This window comes from Protopterus annectens, chromosome 1.part2 (assembly GCF_019279795.1).
Source record: "Protopterus annectens isolate FY-2018-M chromosome 1.part2, PAN1.0, whole genome shotgun sequence".
NCBI lineage: Eukaryota > Metazoa > Chordata > Ceratodontiformes > Protopteridae > Protopterus > Protopterus annectens.
This window is the reverse complement of record NC_056727.1, coordinates 222,057,257-222,084,463: the sequence shown is the minus strand read 5'-3', so window position 1 is coordinate 222,084,463 and position 27,207 is coordinate 222,057,257. Positions and strand designations below refer to the sequence as shown.

General features: G+C 40.6%; 1 protein-coding gene across 5 annotated transcripts in view; it reads right to left on the bottom strand.

The window, feature by feature from the left end:
* Window positions 1-27,207, bottom strand: part of AFTPH (aftiphilin) — a 1,798,650-nt gene that overhangs the window by 532,504 nt on the left and 1,238,939 nt on the right. For 3 of the 5 annotated variants that reach the window (XM_044055647.1, XM_044055663.1, XM_044055655.1), the window contains exon 9: window positions 25,324-25,407. The exons of the other annotated variants lie outside the window; for them this stretch is intronic. In XM_044055647.1, coding sequence (XP_043911582.1) covers window positions 25,324-25,407 — 84 coding nt within the window. The remainder of the gene's footprint in view (window positions 1-25,323; window positions 25,408-27,207) is intronic. 5 annotated transcript variants of the gene reach the window in all.

Below are 27,207 nucleotides of genomic sequence, written 5' to 3'. Positions count from 1 at the left end.
TTCTTGCCCCACACGTCAGGTGCCCCCAAAAGGGTAGGCTAAAAAATATGTCAATAAAACATGCATGCACCAAAATATATTATACCTTCATCTACAAGCAAATACACCACATATGTTGTATAGATTAGAGAAGTGAAGATAAGTTCCAGCAAAGAGATGGGGGATGGTGGGTGGGTAACCTGGACTGCAACAGTGAATACACTCGAACATCTACATTTATGGTAAGTGTACACAACTGTACTATGTTCTTTGTGTTTTACTGTTGCAGTCATTACACTTGGGTTGAATCCCAAAGCTATGGTTGGGAGGCTGGAGCTAATATAGCATTAAGAGTGGCTAAGAGGCCCTGCAGAACTGCAGTGGCAAAGCCTGCCCTGGATTTAGAGTAGAGTGGTAAATGATAGTGGTTTGTAAAGGTGTGCACTGAACTCCAGGTAGCAGCCTCTAAAATGTCTTTGGTTGGTACTGCCCTGAGGAAGGCTGCTGAAGTGGCTGCTGCTCTAGTTGAATGTGGCCTAATGCCCTTAGACACTGGCTTGCCATGTTGTGAATAGCAGAAACGAATGCAGTGGCCTATCCACTTAGGAATAGTCTGCTTTGAGATAGCCTTTCCTTGTGATCCTGCAGCATATGCCACTAGTAGTTGCTCTGTCTTTCTGAAAGCTTTGGTTCTGTTCAAGTACAAGCGTAGCTGTCTGTGTATGTCCAAAGAATGCAGAATTCTCTCCCCCTTATTCTGTGGGTTTGGATAGAAAGTAGGCAGATGAATAGCTTGGTTAAGTGCCACACTGGAGACTACCTTAGGCATGAATGTCGGGTTTGTCCTCAGAGAAACCCTCTCTGGATAAAAAATAATAAAAGTTTCCACAGCCATGAGTGTCTGTAGCTCTGAGACTTGCCTTGCAGAAGTTATTGCTAGGAGCAGAGCTGTTTTCCAAGATAAAAACTTTATATCAGCTGTAGCGGCTGGCTCAAAAGGAGGCAGGGTGAGTTTTTCCAAGACATAATTGAGGTCCCATGCCGGTATTGGTGATCTCCTTGGAGGCCTTAAGTTTTTGGCTCCTCTGAGGTACTGCTTTAACAAAGGATGAGAAAAGATTGGTGGCTCTGTACTGTAATGAGCCGAAATAGCAGAGGCGTGAATTTTAATTGATGAAAAGGATAGGCCTTTGTCCAGCATCTCAGTTAAGTATTGCAAAATCTGAGGAATATTTGGTACAGCTGTGAAAATTCCTTATGCCTGGTTCCAAGCACAGAATCTCTTCCATTTTCCAGCGTAAGATTTTCTGGTACTAGGCCTTCTGGCCTCCAAAATGACATCCATCACAGCTTTAGTGAGGGGTGCGTTTTGTATGACTACATTATTCGCCATGCTGCCAGGTTTAAGGTCTTTAGCTGGCTGTGCAGGATCTGATTTGTCTTGTTGGGATAGTAGATGAGGTATTTGAGGGAAGATCCAAGCCGGGCATTGAGACAAGTTCCTTAGAATTGGATACCAGTACTGGTGAGGCCAGTCTGGGGCAATCAGTATCATTTTTGGCTTCTCTTGTCTGACCTTTAGGAGTACCTTGGGAAGGAGAGGTAGTGGAGGAAAGGCATTAACTGCTACGTTTTTCCAGCTGAAAGATAGGGTGTCCACTTTCCATGCTTGTCTGTGATAAGTCCTTGTGCAGAATCTTTTTAGTTGGTAGTTGTGAGGAGAGGCAAATAGATCTATTTCTGGGCATCCCCATTTCCTTGTTATCATGCTGAAGTCTTGTGGATCCAATTTCCACTTGTGGGGATCCATGAGGTTTCTGCTTAGTTCGTCTGCCAGAGTATTTATCTTTCCTGGCAGGAATTGTGCCAACAGATGTACTTGGTAAGTCAATGCTGTGTACCACAAAGTCATGGCTAGTCTGCAAGGGGGGTAGGAATGAGTGCCTCCCTGCTTGTTTATATACCACATGACTGTGGTGTTGTCTGTCTTTATCAGTAGGTGTCCCGGATGAAGTAGGTCCTTGAAGGCTGTCAGGGCATTCTGAACAGCTAGCATCTCTTTTTGACTGATATGTAGATGCATTTGGTTTGTGGACCATGTGCCTTGAATACACCTTCCTGCCATGTGGGCCCCCCAGGCATAATCTGATGCATCCGTTGTTAATGTCTGCCTGGCTGGGGGTAAAGTGAATGGCTGCCCCTTGTTCTGGTGACAAGCCTTCGCCCACCATCGAAACTCCTGTTGCAGGCAGAGAATGAGGGTAATTTTTGTTTCCAGACTGTGGCAATGTTGAGTCCAAACACTTTTTAGGTACCATTGAAGTTTCCTCATATGCAGTCTCGCATATGGAATTAGTAGAATGCAGGATGCCATGAAGCCCAAAGCCTGCAGAATTTTTCTTGCAGATAACCAGGCCTTTGTTGCCAACAGGTTGAAATACGTAGTCAGTTGTCTTTGTTTGTCTGGCGTGAGATACGCCATCTGAGCAGTTGTATTTAAGCTTGCACCCAGGAATATTATCTTTTGAGAGGGTGCTAGTTTTGATTTCTTTTCATTGACTGTGTACCCTAGGCCTGTTAGAAATCTCTTTACAAATGCCAGATGCTGTAGTAGAATGTCCTTGTTCTCTGCTTGAATGAGGCAGTAGTCCAAGTAAGGACATATTTGTATTCCTCTTTGTCTGCAGAATGCAATTACTGGTGCCTGGCACTTTGTGAAGACCCTGGGCGCAGTAGATAAGCCACAGGGCAGTGCAGAGAATTGGTAGTGCATTGAGCCAGTTTTGAATCTGAGGTATCTTCTGCATGTTTGTCTGATTGGGACATGCAGGTATGCCTCTTTTAGGTCTAAAGTCACAAGCCAAGCCTACTTGCCCAGCATGGGCAGAAGCTGCTGTAGAGTCAACATTTTGAATTTTGGTATATCCAGAAATGTGTTTAGAATAGATAGATTCAGTATTGGTCTCCAAGTCTTATCCTTTCTTGGGACCAAGAAAATTCTTGAATAAAATCCTTGCCCCTGCTTTTGCTCTGGTACTTGTTGAATGGCCCTCATGTCCATGAGGGATGAGACTTGCTTTTGTGCCTCTGCCCATTGATGTTTTGGCAGATCTGGCCAACTGTTTGTCCTTGGCAGGGTATGGAAGTGAAACTTGTAGCCTTGTGACACTACATCTAGGACCCATTTGTCCTGGGTTATTATGTGCCAGTTTTGAGAAAAAAGTTCTAGTCTTCCCCTAAAGGTGCTGCCAGAAGATAAGTGCTTCATGCAGGCAGGGGGAAGTTATTGGGACTGTTTCCTGTATGGCTGTGATTTGTCTTCTCCACTTTTGGAGGAAGAAGCACCCCATTGTTTAGACCTGTACGAACCATGGTACTGGGATCTGCCTCTTGGGTGTCTGTATCTGCCCCTTTGTGGTCTGTCTGACACTGGAAAGGACCAATTCATTATAGGCCAGTGTCTGCTAAATCAAGGTGGCTGTACCTGTAAGAAATCCTTAACCGTTTGCATAGATTTAGCTTTGTCCTCCATTTTCTTTAACACCTCTTCTGCTTTAATACCAAACAAGGTATCATGCTGTAATGGAGCATCTACTAATTTTGCTTTGACATGATCAGGCAGATTTTGTTCCTTTAACCAAGCATGCCTTCTGATTATAGAACCCGTAATAGCGGCCCTGCAGGAGGCCTCCAAAGAATCAAAACCACATTTCAAAGTATGTTTTCCAACTTGCTCAGCTGCATGCAATAAATGCTGCATTTCTTTGTTTTCTGCACATTCAGAATTTATCAACATTTTCTGTTTAAGCAGTGACATAATATACTGCTGATATTTGAGCATATGAAACTGACAATTTAAAGCTCTTATAGCCAAGGTAGCAGAAGTGTAAATCTTTTTTCCACATCTGTCCAAAGCCCTAGAATCCCTGTCTAAAGGGGTAGGGTTTTTTGCAGAGGAAGCGTTGACCCCTTTGGGACCCTGAGAGATTGTTTCTGGGTCAGCAGCAGGGTTTTTGAAAAGGAATTTATGAGAGTCAGGAACCCTGTAGTACCTGTCCGGCTGGACTCTGAAAATACATCATCTACAATGTCTAACACAGGTTGAATGGCCTTTTCTTAGATTCTGAAAAATCTTGGCTCTCCCAGTGAAAATGCTCCCTCATGGTATGCAAGGTTTCCCCAAAAGAGTAATCCTCAGGAGGAGAGGCTGAAGGGATAGATTCTTCAGCATCAGAATCCTCATAGGGAGGAAGAGAGTATTCCTGATCAGAAGAGGAATCAGATGAAATGGAAACCTGATCTGAAGATTCATATTCTGCCTCTTGCCTAGGCCTTTTATCAGGTGGGGGATGGGAACCCCTGATCAAAGTAATTAGGTCTTCGGCCATTTTGAGCATCTGTTTTTTGGGCATGGAGGCCTGTCCATGAGGCTGTTGTACTTGTTTCTTTGTCTTTAAAGGTGCTTTAGTCTTTGCCTTTGAAGCTGAAGTCGTTTTAATGTATAATTGAGTAGGTCTGAAAACACCCTCAGAAGCCAATGCCTGCTCAGCGGCTCTGGACCCATCTGAGGGAAAAGATCTCCGAAGGTCCAATACCTTGAGCTTCCAGTGGCCTAGTCGACTCCATGTGGAAGTCGGTAGCGGCCTGCGGGTCTAAAGTAGCGGGCGTCAGGGGCTGCAAAGGCACCTCACTGAGAACCGGCGACTGGCTTAGAAGAAGCCTCGTCGTCGGTTTTGGACCTCAGATGCTTATCCTTTTCTTTTTCTTTGCGTTTCTTGTGAATTCCGGTAGTCAGATGGCTATCTGATGACATCGTATAATTAAATCTTCTGCTAAAATAGTGTAATGCAAAATCGTACCGACGCTTAATAGTGCGTTGGTTAAATCTAGCACAAAACCGACAACTAGCAACGTCGTGGTCAGGGCCTAGGCAAGGAATACAGTAAGAATGAAAGTCCTTATGAGGTATTTGCTTCCCACAAGAAATACAATTATTAACTTTTTCTGACATCGGTCTGGAGCAAGAAAAAAGTTTCCCCAACGGGGTACTTAGCTTTTGAAGACGACTCCGGATCTGAAATTCGAACACGAAAATCTCAGGAGTCGGCCGACCGACACTTGCGAACTGCTTATGCTTCAGGCACCACGCGGCAAGAAAGACTGAAGAAAATGGCATCAGCTGCATCTTTTATACCCCTGGCACTCTGACGTCAGGGAAGAGGTGACAGCAACCGACGTTGGACCTAGACTTTGGAATTCAGGCCGACTGAGGGTAGCCTGCCAGTAGGATAACCCAAGTGTAATGACTGCAACAGTAGAGCATGAAGAACATCTGGGGCCAACGGTGTTATTAATGGCAGCAGCTTCCCCAAGCACAAGCTCAACATTGTGACAAAACAAGGAAGTCTATCCTGTTCCTTCTCCCAGGATTGAGAAGAGTGTCTCTCCCTTGCAAATGAGAGGACCCCTAACAGCCACAGAAGACATGGTTAACCCCAAGTCCATAGTGACTTGTAGGTGCTACACCAAAGGGATGTGAGTGGTCTGAGATGCAACTAATGATGTCAGAGTCGCCCACCTATGGTGGAGGCAAATTGCTAGCTTGCTGTGGTGGCAAAGGTTGTTTGCTTAACTTTTTTTCTTTTTGTGGATGGAAGAATAGACTGTGGGGATGGACAGTTTGTTTCCTAGTCAAGCCAAAATCGGGGCCTCTTTCACAAAGAAAACAAGCAGCATAAGCCAGTAAAATTTTCAAGTCTTTAAAAGTCACTTTTTCACAGAAAAACACAGTAAAAGACACTTTAAAACAAATTGCAGCTCCAAAAATGTAAAATAAACAAAAGTTCTCCACAGAAAAAAATCGTTTTCAAATAATTTAAACAACTTTTGAACTGACGGGAAAAAACGGTGCCATTTAAAAGCACAATACAGTGTCATTACAGTCCATTAAAACAAACTGCTAGCTTTAAAATAACTTTCCTAAACAGGAAAATGTTAAACAATTTTTATAATGGAAGGGTTTTTTTTTTCCTCAAAGGGAATTTATTGCGCAAGCTGACTGTCAAAGGAGCTTACTCTTCAGCGGAAGGAAAGCTCTGAAGAGCTTAGTACCCAAGCCTGTCTTTTTAGTCAACTCAGCTCAAGCTGACTAATGGCTTGCGTACATGGAAGGTGCCCTGAAGCTTTGCAAGTTGTTTGGCTGTTACAACCTATGTAGGCTATAACCCATACAGCTTAGGCTACTGCAGCACTGATCAATATGAACATATGTTACTCCCTGTAACACTATTGCTGGTTTGTGAGACTCTTGGTCTTCAGAGGATGCACATGCAATAAGCCCTTCCTACCTTCCTCTCAGGACAGAACAACAAGTTGGTGGATGCTTCATCCAACTCCCCCCTCTAGCTGGTCCAAACATCTGTGAAAGTCCATTTCCAAACACAGATCACCAGTGGTGCACATGGATGTCTTGCATCTATGCCATCAGGCTGCTTAAGTATTTTCCAAACTTAGGATCAATGAGGAAGAAGTGACTCTGGCAAAATGGTCCCTTCCTACTCATCTAGTCTTCCACCAGGGATTTGAGGAGGGATACAAACATATACTTTTTTTTACTCCACAATTTTTCTGGGCCTCTTAAGGGATGACTCAAGGGACCTGAAGGAGGAAGACACTCTTCTGGGCAGTGTGGCATGCTTAGCTATACAGGTTAGCTTTCTGAATTAATCTTTTATACTAACATGAAGAATGCAAAATCAGGAACCAGTGCTGACTATGTCAGTGCTGTTGTTAGCTTACAGTGGAGTAATACTGAGTGAGATACTTCATTAGTAGCTGTATTACCTCGGCTAGCACCATCACTATATGCTTTGGCATAAAATAATGTAGCATAAAAACAGCTACTGCCTGGGGATGAAGCTGCCAGATTTGGCTTACTTGGGAGGTCAATTGTCAGGAATTATGTGCCTAAAACATGGCGATCAGACAGACACCATACTTTCAAAACTTAGAAGACTGGTACCCATATGGCTTTAGGCAGTGATTTGGCACAGAGTAAGAAACAACACCTTACAGCATGCTTCCAGCAGCATTATCAGTGAATTCAAGGGTCTCAAGAATGCGGATACTGTAAAGCAATTAAAATCAGACCACCCATAGTGGGTTTTAATACTGGCAACCTGGAAATGGCATTGTGAAGAAAAAAATACTAGCAAGTAGGTCAAACGAGATGTTGGTATTAGACAAAAGGACAAAACATGATCCTTGGAAAAATTCTCTCAGCACTACTAAACTGAGTGGATATTTTCTCTTAACTTTTAACATAGCTTTCTCCAGTTCCTCACAGGCAATAGAGTTGAAGGCATGGTGCAATGAAGACTTTGTGGAAAAAAGCAATATACTATTTGTTCTAGATTCCTAGTAAGGGAGAGATACTGGTTTTAATTTAGCTGTGCTGATTTAGAGTGGGAGGGCTACAATGATAATTTGGCAGAGGACAGAAGAACATGTTGCAATACAGACATCTTGGGTGAACCATGCTGGCGTATAATGACCTTCAATTACTTAGTTTTTTCTTTTAATGGGGTTAGGTCAATATCAGAATCTTATGACAACCACAGACCTGGACACTTGCTTACAAGGATCCTCTTCATTATAAAAATTTAAAACTTATTTTTTTCTCTATGGCTAACCCTGCTGAAACAGAGTGCAGTTCTGCATCTTGTGGCTTTCAACCACACAACATAGATAAATGGTATGCCTGGTGGTTAGCCTTACTGCAACAAAATCTTTTAATGAGGAGTTCTATCATATTTAGCTGAGAGGCATAAAGCCCAACACCTCAAGGGGGGAGTGGAGAAACACAGAGCAACACAGAAAACAGTAGAGAAATGTACACTATGGTCAAAAGAAAAAGCTAAACTTACACAGCAATCACAGGAAAAGCATCAAAAAGCTAAGAAAAAATATAGTAATGTCAAACCCCCCCCCCCCCAAAAAAAAATCTAGTAGGTCATGTTCACTCAATATGGCCTAAATGTCTGTGTGGCAACAAAGGATTGGACAACAGAACAGAAAGATGCATGAGAGGACTAGGGGAAAACAGCCAAATAGCCTGAGAAAGTTTTTGGTGCTGAGCTATCCTAATGCCTGTGGGTAGACTGTTCTGATGGTTAATGAAGATGAACCACTTTTAGAAGATCAACTGTTTCCTGTCTGGTGATACTTCAAGTATGGAGACACCAGTGGTGAGATAACATGCAGCAAAGAGCCTGTACTGGTTTAAGGGAACTGTTGCTGATTGACTGGGTTTAAGGCTATGTGCTGTACAGCAGATGTCTTTGAAATCTTTCACAATAAGCCTACTTCCCCACCAGGAACTGTCCCTGAGCCCCCCCCCCCCCTAGATAAAGTATATTTGGCTTTCCTGGATGAATAAAAAATATGATGCAGAGTACAAAAGCAGAAAGTACAGTTTTGTACCTACCATAAATGTAGATGTTCGAGGATTCCCTTGCTGCAGTCCTGACTATTGGGTATAGTCCGCGTCCCAGTCGGCCCGAATACCAGAGTATAAGGCTGACATCGGTCATGGCGCCTTAGACTGACGTCAGTACGTCAGGGTACTAATGCGCATGACCGACGTCATTTCCTCAGTCTTTTCTTGCCCCAGATGTCAGAAGACCCAAAAAGACAAGTCCCAAAAACAACCTGCACCAAAAAACATGTACAATATATACAACAATATATACAAAAAATATAAGCATGTAAACTCACCTACACAACCACCCGAAACACAGAGGGAAGGAGGGAGGGTAAATTGGACTGCAGCAAGGGAATCCTCGAACATCTACATTTATGGTAGGTACAAAACTGTACTATGTTCTTCGTCTTCCCTTGCTGCAGTCCTGACTATTGGGTAGAATCCCAAAGCAGAGGTAAGGGAGGCTGGCAAATTATAAAGTAGCAGGAGCTGACAACATGCCTTGTAAAACAGCTGTGGCAAAACCAGCCCTAGTCTTAGAGTATATAGGCAGGTGATAATGCCTAGAGAAAGTATGCACTGAACTCCAAGTAGCTGCTTCCAGAATATCCTTAGTTGCCACCCCTTAGAAATGCTGTTGAAGTGGCAGTAGCCCTAGTGGAATGAGGCCTAATCCCAGCTGGAACCTCTTTGCCATGATGGGAATAACAAAATGCAATGCAAAAGCCAATCCACCTAGAAATAGTTTGTTTTGACACAGGCTTGCCCTGTGAACTCAAAGCAAAAGAAACAAGTAACTGCTGAGACTGCCTAAAATTCTTAGTCCTGCTCAAATAATAACGCAATTGCCTGTGTACATCTAAAGTGTGCAAAATCTTTTCCCCTTTATTTTGAGGATCTGCAAAAACGTAGGCAAATGAATAGTTTGGTTTAAAGCCACACTAGAAACCACCTTAGGCATAAAGGAAGGATTAGTGCGTAATGAAACCCTGTCCTTATGGAAAATCAAAGAGGGCTCTACTGCCATAAGGGCCTGCAACTCAGACACCCTTCTTGCAGAAGTAATAGCCAACAGAAAAGCAGTCTTCCATGACAAATATTTCAATTCAGCAGTAGCTGCAGGCTCAAAAGGTTGTAGAGTAAGTTTTTCCAACACAAAATTGAGATCCCAAGCAGGAGTAGGAGCTCTACGTGGGGGTCTTATATTCTTTGCCCCTCTAAGAAACTGCTTGAACAAAGGATGCGAAAACAAAGGTGGGTCACAATCATAGTGAGCTGAAATTGCTGCAGCATGAATCTTTATGGAAGAGAAGGACAAACCCTTGTCCAATAATTCAGTAAGATATTGAAGAGCCACACTCAAATTAGGCTCTGAAATCTCCAAATTCTTTGCTGTACTCCAAAATAAAAATCTCTTCCATTTTTCTCGTACACTCTCCTAGTACTAGGCCTTCTAGCTTCCATAATCACATTTAAAACTTGTTGAGGAAGCTGAGACCTGCTGTGCTTCAACACAGAATATGCCAAGCTGTGAGATGAAGAGATTGAAGCTTGACATTGAGCAGATGACCGTCCTTCTGAGATAACAGATGAGGAATCAGAGGTAAAGGCCATGGAGGCTTCTTTACAAGACTCCTTAGAAGTGGGTACCAGTGTTTGCGAGGCCAATCTGGAGCTATCAAAATCATCCTTGGCCTGTCTTGTCTGACCTTTAATAATACCTTTGGAAGAAGAGGCAGAGGTGGAAAGGCATAGACATGAAGGTTTTTCCAACTGAAAGACAGAGCATCCACTTTCCAAGCTGTGTGATGAAACCCCTTTGTGCAATACTTTGGCAGCTGGTGGTTTAGTGGAGAAGCGAACAGATCTATGTCTGGAGTTCCCCACGACACTGTCAATTTCTGAAATACATGAAGATCCAGTTTCCACTCGTGGGGATCCATGATTTGTCTGCTTAATACATCTGCTAGGGAGTTCTGTGCTCCTGGCAGAAACCTTGCCTGAAGAGTCAGTCGCAGGCGTAACGCAGTCTCCCATAAAATCATTGCTTGCCTGCATAGAGGATAAGAATGTGTTCCCCCTTGCTTGTTGATGTACCACATGACAGTTGTGTTGTCTGTTAGAATCAACACCTGCCCTGGAAGAAGTAACTCCTTGAAAGCCATCAATGCAAACTGGACTGCTAACATCTCCTTCATGTTGATATGTAGATGCTGTAGTCTGGCAGGCCACTTGTCTTGTATCCACTTTCCATTTAGATGAGCTCCCCAAGCAGTGTCCGAGGCATCTGTCGTTAAAATCTGACTCGCCTCTGGCGGGTCACAGAGAGTCCCTTGTTTAGGTGACATTCCTGAGCCCACCACAAGAATTCCTTTTGAAGGCAAGGTATTATGTGAATGACAGTGTCGAAATCTTGGCAGTGCTGTGTCCATACATTTTTGAGATACCATTGCAGCTTCCTCATATGCAGTTTGGCATTGGGAAGCACCAGAATACAAGATGCCATGAACCCTAATGCTTGAAGGACTGTCCTTGCAGTCAGCACGGACTGATGAGATAGTTGATGGAAGTAAAGTGACAGACTCTTTTGTTTGTCCGGGGTTAAAAAGGCCATCTGGGCTGCTGTATTCAGTCTCACACCCAGAAAGCACAAGTCTTGAGAGGGTACTAGACTGGACTTTATTTCGTTCACAGAATACCCTAGGCATCTTAGCACTGCTATGACATATTCCAGATGCTGTAGAAGGTCTTCCTTTTCTTGAGCCAGAATCAGGCAGTCGTCCAAGTAAGGATAGATTTGAATGCCTTGAAGCCTGAAGTAAGCTATCACTGGAGCCAGAACCTTTGTGAATACTCTGGGCAGTAGATAAGCCAAAGGGCAATGCAGAGAACTGATAATGAAAATCTCCAGTTGAAACCGCAGATACTTTCTGCAACTTAGCCTTATAGGCACATGAAGGTAAGCTTCCTTGAGATCCAAAGTTACCATCCAGTGATCCTTGCCCAGCAGAGGTAACAGTTGCTGTAATGTCAACATCTTGAACTTGGGAATGTCCAGATAAGTGTTGAGGATAGATAAATCCAAAATTGGTCTCCACGTGTTCCCCTTCTTTGGTACTAGGAACAGGCGAGAATAAAATCTGAAGCCCCTTTCTGACACAGGGACTGGCTGAATGGCCCCTATCTGGAGTAACTGAGAAACTTGCTTGTGAGCCTCTTTTCTTTGTGGAGGAGGAACATCTGGCATGCCTTTGAAAGGGGGCATTGTGTGGAAATAAAATCTGTAACCGTGATGAATGATATCCAGCACCCATCTGTCTTGAGTGATTAAATCCCAATTTTCTTTGAAAAGAGACAATCTTCCTCCCAAAGGAGCTGCCAGACGAGAATCCACTGGCAGCTGAAAAGGCAGGTCATTGGTTCTGCTTACGAAAGGACTGACCCCTGCCCTCACCAGAAGTCTGAGCAGGTGAACTGTCTGATCTAGGCCTAAACGAACCTTGAGCCCTGCCCCTACCACGTCTAGACCTACCCCTAGACTGGGAACCATAAGCAGGATATGCCCACCCCTTAGCAGGCCAATTTCTACTAAACTTCGGGGGCTGCACCTGCAAAAAATCTTTAACAGTCTGCATAGACTTAGCTTTGTCCTCCATTTTCTTTAAAACTGCTTCCACAGGCGGTCCAAACAACACATCAGACTGTAAAGGAGCATCCAAAATCCTGGTCTTAACATGCTCAGCTAAATTCTGATCCTTCAACCAGGCATGTCTGCGAAGAACAGAACTAGTAGCAGCCACCCTCGAGGAGGCCTGAACAGCATCAAAACCACACTGCAAAGAATGCTTACCCACTTGTTCAGACACATGAACCAAATCCAGCAATTCTTTACACTCAATACCTTCCGCCAAAGCATCCACCTTAGATTTCAATTGTGAAAGGAGATAATTCTGATATTTCAGCATATGAAACTGACAATTCAACGCCCTCATGGCTAGCGTGGAAGAAGTATATACTTTCTTACCCCACCTATCCAAAGCCCTTGCCTCTTTATCAGAGGGTACAGGATTTTTAACCACAGAAGCTTTAACACCTTTAGGCCCCTGAGAAACAGTTTCTGGGTCCGCCCTAGGACTCTTAAACAAATACTTATGAGCTTGGGGCACCCTATAATACCTACCAGACTTAACAGGAGCAGGAGGCAGGGAGTCAGGGTTCAGGGAAGCCTCTGCAAAACATCCTCCACCACATTCAACACAGGAGGAATAGCTAAGGGCCTATGCTGGGGTAAAAACAAGAATTCCCTAAGCCTTTTCCTGGAATCAGAGTAATCCTGGCCTTCCCATTTAAAGTGCTCCCTCATGGAGTGAAGAGTCTCTGAAAATGAAAAATCCTCAGGAGGAGAAGCTGTAGGAGTGGAATCATCCACATCAGAATCAGAATAAGTAGGAAACTCTTGCAAGTCTTCCACAGAAGACTCTGAAGCCTGTGAACACTGTTCAAAACTATCAAACTCCTGTTCCACCCTAGGCCTCTTATCAGGCGGGGGCATAGAACCTCTAATCAGAGTAATCAAATCTTCTGCCATTTTAAGCATATGTTTCTTAGGCACAGAGCCGAAATGCTAGGAGAAGCCCCCACAGAAGCTGAACTTGGCCTACCTCTAAAAGAAGCTTTGGCAACAGAAGGAGAGGCCCTAACTACCTTGGGAAGAGAGGGAAGAACAGTTACCTGAGAAGCCCCCTCAGCCTGGCCTACCTCCTGAGAGGGCACATCCTGTAACAGTAAAGTATCGGCCTGAGACTCCATAGAGACTCCTGGCAAAACCTCTGGCTCCCCTGAGCCGTCTAAAGAACCGCCGTCCGGGGCTGCCGGTTCCTCACCCCTAAGCTTCACTGTTTTGTCCTTGCGCTTCTTGGCTGAAGCGGGCGCCGGAGCATCCGGCGGCATATTATAATTGCAACGCTTCCCAAACACTAACCTAGCACAATCAAGCCTCCTCTTAATAGTGCGCTTGTTAAATCTAGCACAAGAGCGGCAACCAACAACGTCGTGCTCAGGCCCTAAACAAGGTATACACAATGTATGATAATCCCTATGCGGTATCTGCTTCCCACAAGAAATACAGTTATTCACTTTTTCTGACATCCGGTTAAATACTGAGGCAAGAAAAACCAAAATGTTCTAACGGGTTACTTAGCCAACTCTGTTTCGGTCTGAAACTCCGGTTTCGGAAAATCTCAGAACGCCAACCTGCACTCGCAAAATTGCTTCTGCATCGGACCATGCGGCAAAAAAGACTAAGGAAATGACGTCGGTCATGCGCATTAGTACCCTGACGTACTGACGTCAGTCTAAGGCGCCATGACCGACGTCAGCCTTATACTCTGGTATTCGGGCCGACTGGGACGCGGACTATACCCAATAGTCAGGACTGCAGCAAGGGAAGACGAAGAACATCCTCCTCCTCCTGAACACACACACATATGCATGCATCTGCACTTGAAAGAACCAATTATTTTAACACATTATTCTTTTACTACTGAATTACATTCAATGCATGCATTCTCCACTACTATCCTTCTCTAGTTAGATTAAACTGACACAAACACTGAACAGTTAAAGTTTTAAGTACATTTTCAAAACTGTTTGGGTCTTCCTGAAAAAGTTGGACCTTCCCATGGATGCTGGTCTCACCATTTGAAAAAAAAATGCTGTGTAGCAGTATTTTTTTGCTTATGTTCTGTCAGAATATGCTCAGTCACCAGTAGAACAGAGGTCCTAAAGGGGTGATGGAAGAAGCTGATGAGTGATGATAAATTTAATAGAGTATCTCAGAGCTATAAAGGCAGTGACAGTCTAGTGGAAATGGCAGCCTGTGGAAACTCCCAAGTGTTGGAGTCAGAACCCATCTCTCCATAACAGGGAACAACTACCTTGGCAAGCAACCAGTACAAAGTGAAAACAGCAAATTCCAAAAGTTCTTGTTGGAGGATAAAGACTTTTTTTTTTTTGCAGGAGGTGGTGCATTGCCAACCCTCCGTGTGCCATCTAACATGAGGGCTGTGTCCTCATCAGTTCTAACTACATATATGTATATATGTATATATATATATATATATATATATATATATATATATATATATACATATATATATACATACATACATATATACATACATATATATATATATATATATATATATATATATATATATATATATATGTGTGTGTGTGTGTGTGTATATATATATATATATATATATATATATATATATATATATATATATATATATATATATATATATGTATGTATACGTGTGTGTGTGTGTGTGTGTATGGATCCCTATCAATATGATAGGGACCTCATTTGACTGAAATGCATTTGACTGAAACCATAAGACTGAAATTTCAAAAGACTGAAAAGTCACTTGACTGAAGCCCATAAGACTGAAACCCATAATACTGAATTTCAACATACTAAATTGTAAACCGGACCATATAAAACAAGACTAGGTGGGGGGCTATGCCCCCCACACACTCCCTAACTATATATACAAACTCCAGGATCGCATTACAGTGGGGAAAAGGGCATATACCTTTCACTTACCTTACAGTAGTCTACATGCTGCCACTACCATGCCCTTTTCCCCACTGTAGTGAGATCCTGGAGTTAGTATATATAGTTGGGGGGGTTGATTTTATATAGCCCAGTTTAAAATTTAGTATGTTGAAACTGAGTATTATGGGTTTCAGTCAAGTGACTTTTCAGTCTTTTGAAATTTTTTGTAATTTCAGGTCTTATGGTCTCAGACAAATGAGTTTCAGTCGAATGAGGTTTCTATCATATGATAGGGATCCGTGTGTGTGTGTGTGTGTGTGTGTGTGTGTGTATGTATGTATGTATGTATGTATATGTATATATATATATATATATATATATATATATATATATATATATATATATATATATATATATATATATATATATATATATATATATATATATATATATATATATATCTGGTCACAGCACCTCAAAGTAGACAAAATATGAGATACTGCAACCCTCTGATTTAATATGTATGTTTCATCATTCTAAAAGGAGTTTAATTTCAGTCCCTGGAATTACAACATGCAACCCATGTGTGAATCACAGACTGGCACAAACAAGAGGCTTATTGAGCAGTAGAATCATGGTATTTATTTCCAAAGCAGAGGGTGAAGCACTGCTTTGCTGTAAAATATCACAACAGTCACAGAACCTACAGACTGAAGTAGAATCAGGGACTCCGATGTGAGGGAGGAATAAGGTGGTCGATTTTCTGGACAGTAGATGCTCTTACTAAGAAGTGCTGTCAAGTTCTACTATCTCAGTCTTTTCTGCACTGTGACAAGAATCCTTCAGCAGCTGGTCATCCACCCATGATTTTCAGTAGTGCACCAAATGATTCCATTTCTGTAAGGGACTATGTTTCATAGGTTTCATAGGTTCATACTAGGCTACCTGCCCAGGGGCATTTATAAGCCTAGCCCATAGTTATGTGGCTTTCGCCACCCCTTTAGTTTGAAGAAAACTATGCCTATTATTTTGCTGTGCCTCTGTCAAGCAGTGACACTGAAGTAATCCCTGGGGTATATCTGCGATTTCCCATCCATTGGTCAAGATTCCTCTTGAACAAGGCCAGAGAGGTGCTCTGCCTCACATGTACTGGGATTTTGTTCCACAGCATAGGGAGTCTCTGGGTGATGAATCTGTCTCTCCAGCACGTTCTATTAATAACCGTGTCAAGGTTTAAGTCTCCCGCCCTTGTGGTTCTAAGGGATGTAGATTTTTTGAGGTGAAGCATATTTATCAAATCTGGGTTTGACATGGCCTTGTATGTCAGGCACAGGTCACCTCTGAGCAAGCGGTATGCGACTGAATAGAGCTGGAGTTCTTTCAGTCGGGCAGCACAAGACATATTTTTGAGACCCTTTATCCTTTTGGTGAGGAACTTTTGGGGCCTTTCCAGCTGCTGCAGGTGTCAGGTCAGATACATTCCGAATGGGGCATTGTACTCAATCATTGGTCTAATAAGTGATGAGTACAGGGGGACGATGACCTCCCTTGATCTAGATGTGAATCCCTTCATGATCAGGTGGGCAATGTAGAAGGTCTTCCTAACTACTTTAGCAACGTGAGTGTCAAACGAATGGTTACTGTCAACCTGGGTCCCCAGATCCCTGATAACTTCTTCTGTGCTCAGTGGATTGCCACCTATATGGTAGCTAGGGGTAACCTTGTTTTTCCCGAAGGGTATGACTATGCATTTCTTGGCGTTTAACTTTAGGCCATGGCTCTGGCACCAGTTATCCGTTTCTGTGAGGCCCTTCTGAAGGATATCTGTGTCAGATGTGTTTTCGACTATGGCACCCAGTTTGCAGTCATCTGCAAACTTTGTCAGCCATAACCCTCCTGTGTTTGCTTGTACTTCAGAAAAGTAGATGCTGAACAAGAGTGGACCCAGGACTGAGCCCTGTGGGACACCACTTGTGACCGGCTTTGAGTCTGACATGGCGCCAGCAACTCTGACCCTGTGGGTTCTGTCACTTAGCCAGTTTGCAACCCATCTTGGGATGTATGGGTTTACATTCAAGCTGATGAGTTTTTCGATGATACCTGAGTGGGGTATTGTGTCGAAGGCCTTTGCCAGGTCGAGGTAGGCCTTACCCTCATCAATGGCCTTGGTGACTGTTTTGAAAAAGTCAACCAAGTTTAAAAGGCATGATCTGCCTTTGACAAAGCCAAACTGGGTTGGATCCAAAGTCTGCAAGTTCCCTATGTCTTTATTTATGAGTTCCATTATGATCCTCTCCATGGCTTTGCAGATAAGGCTTGTCAAGCTAATGGGACGGTAATTTCCAGGGTCAGTGGAGGCACTGCCCTTGTGTAGTGGGACCACAGTCGTCATGCGCCACTCCTTGGGTACGTATCCTGAGGTGAGGCTAAGATTAAACAGCTGTCCTAACTGCGGGTTTAATTCCTCATTGAGTTCGTGGAGCACACAGCCGGGGACACCATCCAGTCCCATGGATGCTGTGTTTTTTGCCTTGGAGAGAGCAGTTCTCACCTGGGCTTTAGAGATGTTTGGGGGGCTACAATCCTCTGGTATAGATATCTCTCCTTTTGGGGGGGGGAGAAGTTAGCACTGAACCTGTCAGCCAGTATGTTGGCAATGTCTGTAGGTTCAGTAATCTTCACATCATTTTGAACTAATTCTGAGCATATCTGGGAGTTTCCTCCTAGGTTTCTAACATAGAAAAAAAATTTAATGCTCATAGTTATCCAGGATTGAATACCTCAGTTTCTATTAAACCTATCTTAAATAATAGGAAACGCTAAGATTATTATATTATTGTATAATTATTACATATACATATTTTTAATTATACATTTTTAGTTGCATATTTCTTATCATCAATATCTATCTCTAAAATCATGATATAAGTTAAATAATTTAACATATATTTTTATAATATATTATATTTTCATAATATTTTATAATATTTTATAATATTTTACAATATTACTTTTATATTGGTTTATAATTAGCTATTCTTTACTTGTTTTTCTATATATTCTTAAATCTATATATATGTATTCTATAATTCATAAGCTTAGTAGTATATAGGTAATTAATACATTTAATCAAGTTTATATTACGTTATTATTTTGCCTTAACACACAGCTATATTCCTGGATCCATGTTACATAAATTAAATTAAATCAAACTATTTTTACCTAAACAGATTTTGTTTATTAGCTTTAAAGCAAGGAAATATTATGGTATATAATTCTTAACCATAATTAGTTTTCTTCAAGATTTACTTATTTATCTATTTATTCACTTATGCACTTTTAACTGTATGGTTACATCTTTTAGTATTTCTTAGCACAGCTATATATTTTTCAATTTCATTGTTATTTGTGCACCACTAGGTACGCTTATGCTTCAAGTAATTATCACAATTCATCAGATTCTGCTTCAGGCTCCGTTTAGTCTGAGTTATATTTTAAAAAAGTTATATGTCACTTGGTCTGAGCTTCGACTAGTAATTCTTGATGTTTTAACTATTTATCTTTATAGCAAGATTCATTCATGTATATAAAAAAGTCTTTTAAATGACTTTATTTTGTTCAAAAAAGATATCGACAGAATTTACTTTAATTATGTACATATAAAGTGGTTTTTAAGCACAGATATATTTATAGAAATGTCTTATAATAATTTGGTGAACATTTCTATACAAGTTTAAATAATTTATTTCACGACAGATGACTATAAGCTCAGGTTACGATGGCAACCATACAAACACTCATTAAGTGTCATATTTATTAGCATTTTAATGCCTAATGTTTTTATTGTTTTTTATTGATTTTTATTGTGGCGTTTTTTGCCCTTTCTTTCTTTCTAAACCTGGACCAACTGTAGAACTATATTAAGCTCTTTAAAAGTTTATTTGTCTGTTTAGTTGCATTGCCAACCGCAAACTAATCCTTCCATGGCTATATCTGTCAGCTGTCAGTTTTCAGTTGCGCAGTGATTTTACTATTTCAATTTTCTTTATCTAAATATAAAATGGTAATTGATTCACAGCAAATTCTATGACAGTTTGGTCTAATCATTATATACATAATCTAATGTATATTTTAAATAAACTGTGTTAAATGTATGCAAGCTCTGGCCATGTTGGTAATCGCAAAAATGCTTATTTAGCGTTATTTTTATTAGTATTTTGAAACGCAATGTTCCCGTTGCCTTTAGTCTAAATAAGGCTCAATTGTTGAACTATATTAAGTTTTCTAAAGGTTTAAATGTTTATTCATTCATTTAAATGTATTGGCAACTGCATACAAGCCTTTTTAGAACCATACCTATCAACTTCAATAGTGCAGTGTCCGCATTGTTGTTGTTCATTTTGTTTAAGCATAGAATCTTAGTTAGACTATATTAAGCTTTATGACTGTTTTTATTTAATTTACTATATATACATAGACATACACTCTTAATTTTCAATTTATTAACAGTAACATGAGTTATGCGCAAAAGGTTCATTACTTTTAGAGTTTGTGCTCAACATTGAAACACCGCTTCTAGTGGTTTGTCATTTGATCTTGGAAGCTTTGCATTGTTGCTTTAAATAGTTAATGAGGTACATAGTTATACAGGGCTTGGTTTTAATCTATCCAATTTATGTTGTATATAAGCACTGCACTGCAGATCTTTTATTTGTCTGATGAAGCGTGGCTGTGACCACGCGAAAGCGCTTACCCTTCAACTATATCTATTGTAATAAAGAAGAGTTTTACTTTTGCCACGGCTGCCGAGAACTTTTTTGAACTGTGGATTTGTAAAGTTTGTTTAACAGCAACCGCTCAGTACTTTAACTTCATTGCGGTGAGATCAGGTTTCTGCTTTTCGCATAGGTTTCTAACATAGCTAAAGAAGGCCTTATGATTGTCTTTTGAGTCCTTGGCGATTTTTTTCTCAAAATTTGCCTTGGATGATTTTATGAGAGCTCTTAGTTTTTTACTTATAATGATCAAAGGTGTCTTACCTTTCAAGGATTTTGCTCTATCTTGTAGTAGCTTCCTCCTTTTGTTGTAGAGCTTGTTTAAGGCTGGGGTCCACCAGACTGGTACAGAGAGTCTTAGTTTTGTTTGGGATTGCCTGATCCATGCAGTCCTGTAGGTGCTGGTAGAATGTGCCAAGGAAGCCCAAAGATTCAGCTGGTACTAAAGACAAGTACTTGGTTTGAAGCACTGGCAATATTTACAAGTAGGAATGCTATAAGAAATGCCAAGGCAGTAAAGAATAGTGGCATGCTGATTTTTTGAGATGGTATCATGTGCTGACAAGTACATTCTGGTGACTTACCAGCCTTTTTTCATTATTGGCATTGAACACCATTGCTTTTCACACAATGGCTACAGGAGATCCAGGTAGTATGCACAGAAGTGGTAAAGAACTAAAAGCTGTGGTGTGTACATGTCACCTGACTCGCACATATTGTGGTGAAGGGAAGTACTATTTTTTTTATGCTGGTGCTAATAAAAATTATGCTGTTCTGCTCCAAGATCACCAATTCACCAATTATAGGTTAAAACGCAATCAGCAAGAAACTGCCTGATAAACTGCTGAATTTTTTTTATATTTTGAACTATTTCTTCAAATGGAAACATCAAAAGTCCTATGAAAGTAGGGGGATGGGAAACTCCTAAATCTCCGACACTCCTTACTAACTAATAGCTCCAAGCCTGTTACAAGTTAGGAAAAGAAATACAATAGTTTAAAAAAAAATTCAAAGGAACTCTTGTGAAAGTCAATCTGACCCCTTCTGATATGTCAGGATTTCTACATGTCCTACCTATAACACAGAGGGTTGGAGCCCAGATGACCCAACTTTGAGTAGCAGAATGGGAGCTTGATAGCAGAGGGAAGGAAGGGTGTGAGAATGCACATGCCCAGGGTTTATTTGCATTGGTTGGCTTTCCATGGTGGAGACATGGAAACCCCAAAAGTACCTCCTGTGGGTTGGCAGGGTATATTATGACAAAACCCAACCCCCAAAGAAAAGGGGAGTGCTGCATTGATGCCTACTGTCCAACTTACTCATGGGTTGTCTTTTGGTGTGTACAGGATATAGGCCTTAAGGGACACAACCAGAGCAATCCTTAATGAATGCCTTGACAATGGCCACTTCTGAACAAACATCTCCTTGTTGATGGGGAACAAATGGGCCAAGTGGTCATGAGGAGGCTGATGATCATCAGGCAGCAGGGGACAAAGTGGTAGTGGGGGAAATTTTCTATAGAGTCCAGTTACAGAAGTACTACCCATTTGGCAATAACGTCTTTACTTCTTCATGTGAAGATACTGCTCTACCTTGGCAGGACAAAAGCTGTGAGACACAGATAAAAGTACAGAAATCAGCCATCAATTTAGAATGCTGCAGGTCTTGTGTTTGAAGTGAGATGGCAACTAACAAGTAACTGCCATTCTCTTTCTTCAGATTCTGAACCTGTATTCTGACCCTACTCAATGAAGAGCAAAAGCTGGTCATCAAACACATCAAAACATTTTAAATGACCAGTCTCAACATTAATCTTCAAGTAAAAATGAAAAGTGCCAACACTCAACCTAACAATGTACTTGGATGACTGAATTCAGTACCTCTGGTGGGAGCTCACAGTACAACATGGTGCTTGTGTCTGTCTCAGTTCTGAAGGACAGACTACATAAGCATGCAAATAACCTGTCATAAAACATTTAAGATAAATTATGTTTACACCAATTATGGAAATTTTTATACATGATTTCACTACTGAAGATTAAAAAAATACTATCCTTGGTATAAGATAAGCCACTCACAAAAATATATCTCAAATTAGCTGTGCTAAAGTTAGCTGCCAGTTCTCTGGTAACACAGATAATAAAAAAAATCCCTACTAAAGCTGTGAATATGTACTTTAAAATAAATAAATAAAAATCCAGCTAGCAATCAGAAATGAAGACAAAAAAAAGTTAACATTCAACTGATTACAGTGCATGACTCAATTGTAAAGAAAAAATAAAAAAAATGCATTAAACCTTGACTGCTCGCAGTTATCACAGGAAAAAAGAAACAATAAAATAAACTTAACCAAGACAGCTTTCACCCCTTTATTTATCAAAAGTGTCAAAGCACAAAACTTAATTCAAATGCCTGAAAGACTCAGTCTGACCTGCATTAATGTGACTGCTACTTGAAATTTAAAAAGCCTGCCAAACTTTTCATTACACATTCAAAATTACCTTTACTGACACCATCCTTTAACATATTTATCATTCCTCAAAATAATTCAAACCAGTTTTCAACATTGTCAGTGTCTACATAAATGTTTCTACCGTCAGAAAAAGCATATGATTTTCAGTGTAACCACTATAATATAACTAAGAGGAGAAGTTTAGAACTGTATAAAGCTTATAATAAGATACCTTTATATCAAAAGATTCAATAGACATAACTCTAAGTTTCAAGAAACAAATGAACAACTTTGGCAAAATTAAGACTGCTATACTTCAAAATAACTTGCGACTTTTACCATCTTAATTAGTTCAGGGTTACATGTAGCTTTCAATACGAAAAATCCAAATGCTAGTTTAACTTTTATGTCATTATCCAGGCCTTCACACATAGGATCTCATACAACCATTCAAAAGCCTGTTTCTGTATTCAGCCTTAAGCAAGAACTTGCACTCAAGTACTGGAACATATCAAAATACCTACAAAGTGCAACCCCAACTATGCAATTCACCTCATATCTCACACCTGGGCTAGTGATTGAAGAGCCAGGATGGATTCACATGTATGTTTCGTGGCTACTTTTTTCCTGGTATGTAAAAAAAAAAAAAGCTCCAGTCACACACAGACTGTCTCTACAGAATTATTTGATTGGGCTGCCATCTACAAATTAATATCAAGTGACCAAAAGCCTGAAAATAAAATTATCAGAATGTATTTTCTAGGAAGTACTTTAGTTCCATTTACAAAAAGACTCTCCCCAAAAACAACTCTTGCATGGTAACAGCCCCTTGACTTTGAATTGACAGACTGGCTGAAAATAAAATAAGTCAGCTCCTTCCACCAAAAAGCTGTTTACCTGTGATAATCCCCGGCAGGGTACTTCTCTTCTGACTGTTGCTCTAAATACATGGCAAAAATGTCTAAAAATAAAATATGGACCTATTAATGTTGTTAGTTCCAGTCACATACACACAGTCAACCCTAGAAAAAGCCCTAATATGGGTACCACTTTTTTGAATGAAAACTGAAAAGAATTTTCTGAAAGAAACTTTTTTTTTCCTTTTGGAAAAAAATATAACTGTTTTCAAAGGCACTCTTCCTCTAAATATGAAAAAAACTAACATAAGCTATCTAAAAATGAAATATATTCAAAATTTTCTGGGAACTACTCAATATCTATTCCTGCACATATGTTTCTTTCCTCAAGACTCCACCCCCCCCCCACCACACACACTCCATGTGGTCAATACTTTGGGTGAGAACAAGAGGTAAAAAAGTGGAGTCTCATGCATGTGCGCGCGCACACACACACACACGTCTCAAAAAAATTGGAGAATGCCATGAAAAATGCAGCATCTTTCACTAATATGACAAATCTCAAAAGACTACTTACGGTCACCTATGGAGGTGCTTGATGCTTCAGATCTAAGGGCAAAAGTGAATGATCTCATTAACTCGGGCGACTGACTGAGCAGCAGTGAGGGATGATCAATAATTTCTCTGATGGGAGGGTGGTTCTATGGGCTTCTCTCGCTATGATTGCTAGTGGTAACTGGGAACATCACATCTGGGAAGTGTGGGCCAAACAGAAGATAGGGTTGGGACAATGGCTGAGTCACTGTGGAGGCTGGGCAACATGCACATGCCCTCCACTGTATGCCTGCTCCCTGAACACTGCCATAGGCAGGTGAGGGGGGAGTAATGGGGTAAATCATACATGACCCCCCCCCCAGTGCATGTAGATGGCCAGACTCCCATGATGCCCTTAAGATTCAAGCCAGCCCCAGTCTTGCTGCAGGAAGTCCCGGAGGTTAGGATTCGGCCAGTAGACCAGGTGATGTATGTGGGGGCACTGGGTAGAGGACCTTAGGATGATGCAGTGGGGAGAAAAAAGCTTCAGTAAACAAGAATAACCATGCAAGACTGTAGCTCCCTCTGGAAAGTTGGAGGGAGCAGAGGTAGGGAACTTCACCAAACTACAATACATCCATACACAGAAACTCAAAAGAAGCTTCAAACAACTGTGTGAGACTTTTTTTTTTCCCTTTTTGGTCAATGCATACTACAGTATCTTGATTGCAGGAAAAAAAAATTGACAGTTTGCTCTGTAGAGCAAACAGTTAAAGTCTCTAATGGAGACACAGACAACCCAGGATAGACTAGTAACCTACTTGTTGGAGAATCTGATGAGGGATGGTGGCAGAGAGTGGCCAATGCCAGCTTATTCATTTTTTTTGGAGGGGGGTGATGTGGCATACTACAATGCCAGCACCTACTGCAGACAGAAGTGCACAACAAGCAAGGTATGGGCTAGAGCCAAGCCTCCTTGTGTGCCTTTCTGTGGCATATACAGGAATCTATATGCTATAGGGGAAAGCACAGGATGCCTTTGCTTCTGTAAGCATGCATGTCAGCTGCTGAATGGAGGGTTTAGTACCATAAAAACATCCCTCAGGGCTGCACAGAGGAGAGTCAGACAACTGGCTCACAGATCTGGTGATGAAAAAGTATAAGAAATGAATACTTTCAAGATTTGAAGACTTTTTGCAATTACTGTTATGTCTTGAGTTAGGCTTTCTGGATTTGAGAAGAAAAAAAAGAAACATTTTTAACTATCAAACTAATTTTGTTTATGTTGTGTAATCCTCAATGTTATGTCAGTGTATATGAAGCTCACTACCCTTACTGTGTTTTATTTTTTAAACTGCTGTGTTGTCTGATCTGCCCTCTGACCTTGTGATCCTGAGGCTACATAATTAGCACACTTTTACCTAATTTTACTTGTTTAATAGCTTAGTCAGACATTACATGAAATATTTTCAAAACATGGCTTCCAAAGAGTGGGTCAACAAACACTTTACACATTTTTTTAAACATATTTCCACAAAGCAGTCCCACTCAAAAGTTAAAAAAGGCAGCTAAAGCAGAGAACATACCATTACAACACAATCCTGTTTCTTTGTGGGAAAGTCATTTAAACATGCAATTAGAAAAATGTTAGTGATTGTACTCTTGGTAAACATTCTGCTGACCTGGGATTGTGGTAGCGGTGCTATTACTACTGTCTTCCACGGGCCCAAAGAAATCGAGGTTCAGAAGAGTGGAACCTCCACTAGCTTGAAATTCAGTGACCATGTTGGTAGGCAGCCATACAGAAGGTAAGCCAAAGAAGGGGTTTATGTGTAGAAAGGGGTAAGACACACACTTGAACATGCAAGTTATCAGTAGTATTAATATACACAATTTAAAAACTGGCATCCAAAACAAGTCTTACATTAGTACTGCAACATTTCTAAAGTAGGTTATTCACATTATAACTTGAAACAGTTGTATACAGCAAAAATTAATTCAATCTTGAGAGTTTTGATCAGAAGGAAGAGATTCTACTGTAAATTCAGAGAAATGACAGCAATTAAGACTATAGAGTATCAAAGGAAAACAACACATGCAAAAACTAAATACTCATAATAAAGTTTTCTGTTACATATCTAGCACTAACTTCACCAAGCCATTCTCCAATCAAATGTCTGCAGCTTAAAATACATGTACTGTATTAAGAATACTGTACATGTGCAATTAGTTCTGTAACATGGCCAGTTTAGTCTGTAACAGTTACAGACTTAAGGCAGAGTAATAACTAAAACATATAGCTGAAGTGTATTGTTTCCCTTTAATATCAAAACAGAAACCAGAAACATGATACAAATAAGTATGGTAGCTATTAAAAAGACAAGAGAGATTTGATTGAATTAAGACACCAGACAACAATTAAAGGTCCATCCAGGCTTTCTTTCATTACTATTTCCTCTTCCTTGTTTTATCACTAACTTAAAATGTTACTTTTTATCAATGTAATGCTTAAAAATGATAACTGGATGCGCCATCAAAGCCGCTCAAGACTAATTTTACACACTTTCTTAAATTTCAAAATACCAGTATTGATGACTCTTAATTTAGCAGCAAAATGCTTAATTAGTACTACAATAAATTGCCCTCTGTATATTTAATGTTGTATTCAAAAGAAAAAAAAGTATTCAGCACAGATTATGGTTCATTAACTTTTCATTTTTTGTTCAAAATATCAATTTAATTACTAAGGATTATATAATATGCCTAAGGTGGAAAAGGCATTCAAAAGCAAGATAAAACTGCTAGCAATAAAACAAATTTGTATCTATTTTAGTAGGTATAAAACATCACAGTGACTCACTGGTAAGATCTCTCTCTGTCTCTCAGTTCCAAGGTCCAGGGATCAACACTGACCTTTGGTCACTCGTGTATAATTATTATCCTTGTGCCTGTTTGGGTTTCTCCAGCTACTTTACTTTCTTCCCACCTCCTGAAAACACTCTGGTTGAAGGGTTATACTAAAAGGGTTGTGGCTGAAAAGGTTCCACAGACCAGCCTTCTCACACAGCTAACAAAAACAATGAATGAATAAATAAATACATAAAACAAATAATACTTAAAAGAAATCTGAACTTCATTCAAGAATGCTAAAAGAAATAGAGATGACTTGCTCAAAGTCATCGTAAATGGCATACTGTCTACAGCACACCTTATCAGCTTCCCATCAATCTTTCAATAATTATTTATATGGCTAATAAAACAATTGGTGGGCCTATATCTGTACTGATACTATACAGTTGAAATGACAATAGTAAAACTTATTTTAAACAAGCTGGCTAGACATCCAAATGAACTTCAAGGTTTGCTGGCTGAACATCCAACAAAACTGTGCTCTGAAGTAAAGCTTATATACTTCAGTAAAATTACTTTGGTGGTCTATAATGTTGTTGTGTCTTTCTGCTTTTCCCGGTTAGGGGTCGCCACAGCGGAACTCCGGTCCGCTAATGATTGGCAGTAGATTTTTATGTACTGGCTTGCCAGGCCTAACGCACAACCTTCAATGAAGG